We start from the raw sequence: 9,782 nt of genomic DNA on the forward strand, positions 1-9,782 counted from the left end.
GTGGTGTGCTGACATTGTGTACGTGTGTTGTGTGTCGTGGTGTGTTGACATTGTGTACATGTGTTGTGGTGTGTTGACATTGTGTCCGTGTGTTGTGTGTTGGCATTGTGTACATGTGTTGTGTGTCGTGGTGTGTTGACATTGTGTACATGTAATGTGTGTCGTTGTGTGTTGACATTGTGTACGTGTGTTGACGTTGTGTACATGTGTTGTGTGTTGACATTGTGTACTTGTGTTGTGTGTCATGGTGTGTTGACATTGTTGTTGAACATTGTGCACGTGTGTTGACATTGCTGTACATGTGTTGTGGTGTTCGTGATCTGTGTTGTTTCTCTGTTGTACTTGTGTGCTGTGTCATGTTGTGTTGATGTGTGATTTACTGATGTGATGCATCTGTACATGTGTGTGTTGTGTGAACCATTGTGTCATGTGTGATGTGTGTCGTGGTGTAGTGTTGACAATTGTGTACTGTGTTTGTTGTGTGTTGACATTGTGTAATGTGTTGTGTGTCGATGGTGTGTTTGACATTAGTGTACTTGTGTGTGTGTATGGTGTGTTGACATTGGTGGCACGTGTGGTTGACATTTGTCATGTGATTTGCTGTGTGGTGTGTTGACAATTCGTGTACTTCGTGTGTGTTGTCATGGTTGTTGACATTGTATGCACGGTTGTGTGCACATTCCTTGTACATGTGTTGGTGGTGTCGTGGTCTGTGCTTGACATTGTGTACCATGTGTTTGTGTTGTTGGCCATTGTGTACATGATTGTTGTGTTGTCGGGCTGTGTTGACAATTGTGTCATTGTTGTTGACATTGTGATACACTGTGTTGTGTATCCACAGGATGACCATAGAGCTGTCCAAAGTACAATCGCCTCGGCTCTTCACGGCCAGGACACCAAGTTCTACAAACAGAACCAAGATCTGTGCAGAGTGAGTTCTGTAACATTAAGTCTATTACTGTCCAGTTTTCCACAATGGGAACGTGCATTGAAGATGGCAGAATTCAGATATGACGTCCATTGTTTTTAGCACTATCCACTGAGTTTTATAACTATTGGTTCAAAATGTGCAATAACATTCAGCATTATCTACTTTCTCTTTCTCTCTCTCTCTCTCTCTCTCTTCTCTCTCTCTGCTCTCTCTTCTCTCTCTCTTCCTCTCTGTGTCTCTCTGTCTATCTCTCATCTCTCTCTTCTCTCTCTCTCTCTCTCCTCTCTCTTCTCTCTCTCTCTCTCTACTGTCTCTCTTGTCTCTCTCTCTCTCTCTCTCATCTCTCTCTCTCTCTCTCGTCTCTTCTGGTTCTCTCTCCCCTTAGACCCGCCCACTCCCCTGGCACCTATCCAGGAGGCGCCCCCACCTGGACCCACCGCCTTCTCCTCTGGTTTTACTGTCAATCACTCAGTCATGTCTCGTTCGCTTCCTTCTTGCATTTAGATATATTAATTAGAAAAGCAATAGCAAGCTTCCTTCTATCTTTTGCTGCCACGTTTCGAGTTACTGAAGAGTTTAGGCTTTGTGTATTATATGGTTAACAGTTTTGAATTCAGGAACTGTAGGACGATTTTAAAGCCCCTCTCTATCAGGGCAGCCCTAACCCAGGCCGGTGGTGGTGGTGGGTGGTTAGGGCGTTGTTTGAGTGTTGTGTGGCCGTTGTGTGGGCGTTGTTGGGGCGTTGTGTTTCCGATGTGACTGACAATAGAGTCAGTGATTTCCCTCTCTCCCTCCCTGCTGGTGGGACAATGAGGAGGCTATATTGCATGGCACAATGGTGGTACAGTCCAAATCAACTCTCTGGAGGACCACAGTCCACTGTGGGAGACCCCTTAGATCACAGGTTTGAATGAACTTTCTTCTCTCTCTCTCGCTCTCTCTCTCTCTCTCCTCTCTCTCTCTCTCTCTCTCTTTGCTCTCTCTCTCTCCATCTGTCTCTCTCTTCTCCATCTCTCTCTCTGTCTCTCTCTCTCTGTCTCTCTTTCTCTCCATCTCTCTCTGTCTCTCTCTCCATCTCTCTCTGTCTCTCTCTCTCTCCCCCACTCTCGCTCTCCCTCTCTGTCTCTGTCTCTCTCTCTCTCTCTCTCTGTCTCTCTCTCTGTCTGTCTGTCTCTCTCTCTGTCTCTCTCTCCCTCTCTCGCCCTCTCTCTCTCGCTCTCTCTAGCCAAGGCCCCAGTCCTGTATCCTCCAGCCAATGCACTCCCAGTATGCAGAGCATTACCAGGACACACAGAGCTCTCAAGGTACTGGACAAAAACACATTTACATGACTTTTACATGTTGGTCATGTAGGTTACAGTTCAACAAGGTACTCATGTATGACGGGTACCTCCTTTATACTGTATAACATTCACTTATATCATCAGTCACAATCACTGCTCCATCTCTCCATCTGGCGTGTAACCTGAAGTGGTCTTGATATGATTTAACTCATTCAAGTGTTTTCTCCTTCCACACTTTGTAGATGTATCCATCTACACAGGAAGTCCTTGTATGGTCATAAAAGTAAACTGTTAAATCAAGCTAACTACGCATTTCCCAGCAGTAGTATGAGTCAGTGTCTATTTCGGTTTTAACAATCTCTCAGCCAATCAGATCACTTTGATTGGAGTGCTGAGAAACTGAGAAATGTGGTGGCGTTCCCTCTTTCATTCTCTCGTTCACCCACTTACTCTGCCCTCTAATCCAGAACACTTCCATCATGATCTCTGACACTTCGGAGAGAGTGGGAGAAAACACTGTGCATATGTTACCCAGTGTGGGTAACCCAGTGTGGGTATCTCTGTGTGGGTAACCCAGTGTGCGTAACTCTGTGTGGGTAACCCAGTGTGGGTAACCCAGTGTGGGTAACCCAGTGTGGGTAACTCTGTGTGGGTAACTCTGTGTGGGTAACCCAGTGTGGGTAACTCTGTGTGGGTAACTCTGTGTGGGTAACCCAGTGTGGGTAACTCTGTGTGGGTGTGTGATAAGCTCTTATTTGAAGGGTGGCATCGATCATTTTGATCTGAGTGTGTTTGATAGTGTATGAAAACAGTATGTGAATATGTGTGTTTGATAGTGTATGAAAACAGTATGTGAATATGTGTGTTTGGATGCTTTATGTGTGTGAATCTGTAACTCATTGCTTCTCCTATGTCTCCCCCCCTCCCTTTACAGACAGCATATTCCATGAAGACCCCTACTACAAGTCTGAGACTAGTCTGGACCGGTGTCCGGTCGAATTCGGCTTCCGCAATGGAACTGTTCCCAATGGCAGCATGTACAGTAGTCCCAGCCTCAGCTCCCTTAACCACTCCCAAACCTTCGTACAACCTTCACCCATCTCCTCTAACCTCAGTATCCCTGGCAGCGAGCTGATGCGCCCCGACTACATCCCGAGTCATCGCCATAGTGCCATCATCGCCCCTTCCTATAGGCCCACGCCAGAGTATGAAGCTGTGATGCGCCAGAAGTGCCACATGCTCCCCGCCCACCATGACCTTCACAGCCAATCACTGAGGAGTCTCAATATTAGTAATGCCTATGCTTATCGTCAGCCAGAGGCGTTGGTTTATAGCCAGCCAGAGATGAGAGAGAGGGGCCCCTATCCAGGACCTAACCCTTATGGCCCTCAGGTCAGCTACAGTAAGCCTGTGAACCCTGCTCCTCACCTGGGCCCCGGAGCCAGTCAGGGCCCCTGCCAGTCTGCATGTGGAGGAGGAGGGGGTGGGAGCTCCATCTCTCACACGGTCAGCACGCCTGAACTAGCCAACACCAAACAGGGGGCTACTACAGGGAGCTACGGCGCTACGGCTAACATGCTGAGGAACCACATGTCGCGGCCGCCCCCTCCCTACCCGTCCTTCCGACCCGCCACAAGTACCCCGGACCTGGCCAGCCACCGGCACCACTGCATGGGCGGCAGCAGCCCCGAGCTGGTCACCCGCATGGTGCAGCTGTCTGTGAAGACTTTCCAGCCGGACAGCTCTGCCGTGGTGCACCAGTCTCTGCAGGAGGTTAGCGAACCGCTAACTGCGGCTAAGCACCGATCAGCCCTGGGGAAGAGACACAGCATGGAAGTGACCAGCAGCATGAGGGGGGGAGGAGGAGGAGGAATGGAGGGCATGGTGGTTTTGAAGGGGATGGCTGCCCCACTAAACAGGAGGAATACTCTCAGAGAGCACGTGATGCCACCCCAACCTCAGACCCAGCCTCAATCACAACCCCCCCAACCCCAATCTCACCAGCCCAAAGAGCTGCCTGTGCAGAGAGCCCCAGAGACCCCCATCCCATCCTCCACGGCGCAGGGAGTGGGCGGGGCCTACCAGCACCAGAAGACCCTCTCCAACGCCACCATGCTGATCCACAGCAGTGAGAGCGAGGAAGAGGAGGAGGAGGAGGAAGAGGAGAGGCCTGAGCTGGACGTTCAGATCCCAGGTCTGAACGAGGACATTAATGCCCAGCTCCAGGCCGCCCTTGCCAAGCTCCCCAACAAGCCCCCTCCGGAGTACCCCGGACACCCTAGACCAGCCACCAACGCCCCCCTCCGCTCCCGCGATCACAGCCACCCTCACCACCACAACCAGGGACACCAGACCCAGGGAACCAAGGACCCAAGCCAAGCCCAGGCCCGGGTGCTGAAAGCTGGGCAGAGTCAGGGCGGTGTAGGGGGTGGTGGCGGTACCCTGACCCGTGGGGATCAGGCTGGGATGAATGGGGCAGTTCTGGGGCCGTCAATCTCTGAGCCAGACCTGACCAGTGTGAAGGAGAGGGTCCGGAAGGAGCCAGTTAAAGAGAGGCCAGTGTCTGAGATGTTCTCTCTAGAGGATAGCATAGTGGAGAGAGAGATTGCACAGAGGGTAAGATACACGTTACTCCAATCTATTCTATTCAATCTATTCTATTCAATCTATTCTATTCAATCTATCCTATTCATTCTATTCAATCTATTCTATATTATATTCTGGTGTGTAGAAAACTGAAACATACTGTATGTCTATTATGTAGGGCACATGTATTCTGTATGAACCCATTGCTATAACATGGCTTTACAAATTGTTACAACCGTCACATATCCACTTCATCAATTCACTTCATTAAGTCCTCCTCGATAGTCCAGGGCTTTGAGGAGGTAAACACAGTGAACAGTGCCTAAAAAAAAGATTTGTTAAAGATGTGTCTAAAACATCACCCTTGCTGTAAACAAACAAACAGTTTGGGTTTTGTCTGCAGTGTACTTTCCCAGTAAGTGATTAACACAGTAATCTGGAGTTCAGCACCTGAGGGTAACATTAGGTTCCAGTCCTTACAGCTTACCACCATTAATCCATTAGATTACCCTTTTTGTGTGTGTGGGGGGGTGGGTGCATGCGTGTTTGTTAGCATGTTGAAAGTCCCAACTTTAAAGCCTCCCTGTCCAGCCAGCCTTTAATTTCCATATGGCTATATGCCCCTATATGTTTTCCCCATTATGCCTACCCCCCTCTCATCCATAAGCCTATTACGCCCATACGTCTACCCACCCCCATTCTCCCCTACCTGCTCCCCTATAGATTTCGGTCCAGACCCTAAGGGTTCCCCCCTGACCACCAAGCTGTTGTTTGGGCTGATCCAGGAGGGCTGAAGGGGGGAGAGGTGGAGGGGTGGAGGGGAGATTAGGAGAAGTAATCCTGGAGGGAGGGACCAGGCAATGTGGGCCAGGGTTTGGTGTCTCAGAGAGAAGGAGGAAAAGAAAGGAAAAACGAGAACGAGAGAGCGAGGGAGACAGAGAGCGAGAGAGAGAAAGAGACAGGGAAAGAAGAGGCGAGAGGGAGAAAGAAAAGGTGAGAGAGAACAAAGGAGAGAGGGAGAGAAAGCGAGAGTGGGGAGGATAGTACAGGAAGAGGGAGTGAAGAGAGGCAGAGAGAGAAGACAATGTGGTCAGATAGATCAGGGGAGTGAGTGTTCTGTAGGATCCACAGACAGACAGTCTACAGCTAGCAAAGCATCACGTCTACTCCCCCACCAAGGGCACCCAGGACAGATCAAGCAAAGTTTAGCGACAAACAGATCTAATCCACACACTCACCAGGGCGGGCACGGTTCAGTCTTTGCATCGCTACGGTAACCGTAACCATGACAGCGGGCTTGTCCTCTTTCCTGAAGACGCTGGAGAGACAGAAGATGTCGGTGGACTCAATAAAGAGACCTCTGATGATGGCGGCCCTCAACGGGCTCTATGTCGCCAGGGTGCCTGTACCAGAGAACCCCCGGGAGGATGGGGCCAAGGCTGCTGATGAACGGGTAAGACAACACCACCGCTATGCCCAACAGGGGGGGGGGGTTCTGGGAGGGGGGGTCTGACAGTGTCAGAAAGTACCTGAGATTCCAGGCGTCTGGTTTTCTACTTACTATAAGCCCCATAGTTCTGTTTTTGGTATTTTATTAGGATCCCCATTAGCTGTTGCGAAAGCACCTGTGCACATTATCAACCACCTTGGCTAGTGTTATTAACTAACATATTGTTGTCCTTTACCGTTGTTTGTCTATGTAAGTGTAGGTTAGGCTACAGTAGAGCAGTATTTCATGGCTAACACAGCTAGCTGTGGTTGTCGGTCTTCTTCACCAGTCCAGACAGTTGTGCTGGGAGGTGTGAAACACAGCCTTTGTCCCAGGCGTTGCTAGGCTAGCGGGGGCTAGCAGAGCGCTAAGTGGGCTGTGGAACGTGTGGCATGACCGTGCTTATCGCCTCTAGGCCCGCTAATATGTCAGGAATGTGACCCAGGGGGGAGAGAGAGAGACAGACAGACTCCCCCAGCCCCTGGCTGCATACCCTCTCACTCACAGCCCAGCCACAATAAGCCCCAGCCCAACAACACATTCCACTGACTCCACTACACATAGACTGTCGGGATGGAGAACAGGAATTCATAGTGTAGGTAGGGTCATATGGGTTGGAATGTTTTAGGGTGGATTATCAAAAAGTTGCATTATAGACATTTTGGAATTGAGTGAGAGTCCTATCACTCTTGAATTCAACTAACCTCTTTCCACATGTCCTTTCCTCCCTCTTTTATTACCTCTTTCGACCCCCCTCTTCTATCTCTCTCCATCCCGCTCTCACCCTCTCTCGCTCCAGTGTAAGACCCTAGAGTTGAAGTTGGAGGAGGAGAGGGTCTTCACGGAGTACGAGCAGATCCCAAAGAAGAGGGCCAACTGCGTGGTCACCACGGCAACGCTGCCCGACAACGGCGAGCGGAACCGGTTCCGTGACGTGGTTCCGTACGAGGAGAACCGGGTGGAGCTGGTTCCCAACAAGGAGAACAACACAGGCTACATCAATGCTTCACACATCAAGGTGGGGTCAGGACACACAGTCTACACAAGTAGACTAATCAGAGTTAACCATATCCCTTTTCTCTGACTCTCACTCAGCTATTGTTTAGTATGCTGCTGTCACCAAGTATAAGTGTGGAAAAACACCTCTGCTTTTCATCTATCCAGGCATTTTACAGTTGAAGTCGGACGTTTACATACACTTAGGTTGGAGTCAATAAAACTTGTTTTTCAACCACTCCACAAATATCTGCTTAACAAACTATAGTTTTGGCAAGTCGGTTAGGACACCTACTTTGTGCATGACACAATCATTTTTCCAACAATTGTTTACAGACAGATTATTTCACTTATAATTCACTGTATCACAATTCCAGTGGGTCAGAAGTTTACATACACTAAGTTGACTGTGCCTTTAAACAGCTTGGAAAATTCCAGAAAATGATGTCATGGCTTTAGAAGCTTCTAATAGGCTAATTGACATCATTTGAGTCAATTGGAGGTATACCTGTGGATGTATTTCAAGACCTACCTTACAACTCACTGCCTTTTTGCTTGACATGGGAAAATCAAAAGAAATCACCTCAGAAAAAATATTGTAGACCCCCACAAGTCTGGTTCATCCTTGGGAGCAATTTCCAAATGCCTGAAGGNAAATGATGTCATGGCTTTAGAAGCTTCTGATAGGCTAATTGACATCATTTGAGTCAATTGGAGGTTTACCTGTGGATGTATTTCAAGGCTTACCTTAAAACTCAGTGCCTCTTTGATTGACATCATGGGAAAATCAAAAGAAATCAGCCAAGACCTCAGAAAAATAATTGTAGACCTCCACAAGTCTGGTTCATCCTTGGGAGCAATTTCCAAACGCCTGAAGGTACCACATTCATCTGTACAAACAATAGTACGCACGTATAAACATCATGGGACCACGCAGCCGTCATACCGCTCAGGAAGGAGACGTGTTCTGTCTCCTACAGATGAATGTACTTTGGTGTGAAAAGTGCAAATCAATCCAAACAACAGCACAGGACCTTGTGAAGATGCTGGAGGAAACAGGTACAAGTAACTATATCCACAGTAAAACGAGTCCTATATCGACATAACCTTTTTAAGGGCGCTCAGCAAAGAAGCCACTGCTCCAAAACCGCCATAAAAAAGCCAGACTACGGTTTGTAACTGCACATGGGGACAAAGATTGTACTTTTTGGAGAAATGTCCTCTGGTCTGATGAAACAAAAAGGGTACTGTTTGGCCATAATGACCATCGTTATGTTTGGAGCCGAAGAACACCATCCCAACCGTGAARCACGGGGGTGGCAGCATCATGTTGTGGGGGTGCTTTGCTGCAGCAGGGACTGGTGCACTTCGCAAAATAGATGGCATCATGAGGGAGGAAAATTATGTGGACATATTGAAGCAATCAGTGAGTCAGGAAGTTAAAGCTTGGTCGCAAATGGGTCTTCCAAATGGACAATGACTCCAAGCATTCTTCCAAAGTTGTGTGAAAAATGGCTTAAGGACAACAAAGTCAAGGTATTGGAGTGGCCATCACAAAGCCCTGACCTCAATCCCATAGCAAATTTGTGGGCAGAACTGAAAAAGTGTGTGTGAGCAAGGAGGCCTACAAACCTGACTCAGTTACACCAGCTTTGTCAGGAGGAATGGGCCAAAATTCACCCAACTTATTGTGGGAAGCTTGTGGAAAGCTACCTGAAACGTTTGACCCAAGTTAAACAATTTAAAGGCAATGCTACCAAATACTGATTGAGTGTATGTAAACCTCTGACCCACTGGGAATGTGATGAAAGAAATAAAAGCTGAAATAAATCATTCTCTCTACTATTATTCTGACATTTCGCATTCTTCAAATAAAGTGTTGATCCTAACTGACCTAAGACAGGGAATTTTTACAAGGATTAAATGTCAGGAATTGTGAAGAACTGAGTTTAAATGTAGTTGGCTAAGGTGTATGTAAAGTTCTGACTTCAACTGTAGATTAGGGGTCACCTTTAAGGAAGGAGGGAGGGAAGGAAGGAATCAAGGAAGGAAGTAAATGGGTTCTTTAAAGACTATTTATACATATCGCCTACATCTACAAATTATTGACTCAATGGAATTCCCTGGGAATGTGGTCCAAACCCCAAACCCTCTTAAATGAGCTTGAGCTGTTCTCTCACTCTGTGCCCATGCTCTTAGCTCCTCGTTGTGTGTGTGTGTGTTTGTGTGAATGGAATGCTAACTCAGTACTGAACCATGGCCTAATAACGTGTAACCCTCTTATTTCAGTCATCTGAGGAAGTTGAGGACAAAACCCCTGTTTGTTCCTGAACACTGTGTTTTATGGTCACGAGGTGGCCTGATCACTCAGCTGGTTGCATTGGATTGGGGTTGTGTTGGGGTTGTGTTGGGTTGGTGTTGTGTTGCGTTGCGTTGGGGTTGTGTTGCGTGGGGTTGTGTTGCGTGGGGTTGCATTGCGTTGGGGTTGCATTGCGTT

General features: G+C 48.1%; 1 protein-coding gene across 1 annotated transcript in view; it reads left to right on the forward strand.

The window, feature by feature from the left end:
* LOC111972962 (protein tyrosine phosphatase non-receptor type 14) overlaps positions 1 to 9,782 on the forward strand; it is a 107,700-nt gene that overhangs the window by 91,593 nt on the left and 6,325 nt on the right. The window contains exons 13-18 of the mRNA XM_070446775.1: positions 842 to 931; positions 2,157 to 2,235; positions 3,149 to 4,830; positions 6,116 to 6,253; positions 7,089 to 7,312; positions 8,451 to 8,456. Coding sequence (XP_070302876.1) covers positions 842 to 931; positions 2,157 to 2,235; positions 3,149 to 4,830; positions 6,116 to 6,253; positions 7,089 to 7,312; positions 8,451 to 8,456 — 2,219 coding nt within the window. The remainder of the gene's footprint in view (positions 1 to 841; positions 932 to 2,156; positions 2,236 to 3,148; positions 4,831 to 6,115; positions 6,254 to 7,088; positions 7,313 to 8,450; positions 8,457 to 9,782) is intronic.

The sequence above is a fragment of the Salvelinus sp. IW2-2015 genome, linkage group LG14 (genome assembly GCF_002910315.2).
Source record: "Salvelinus sp. IW2-2015 linkage group LG14, ASM291031v2, whole genome shotgun sequence".
Lineage (NCBI taxonomy): Eukaryota > Metazoa > Chordata > Actinopteri > Salmoniformes > Salmonidae > Salvelinus > Salvelinus sp. IW2-2015.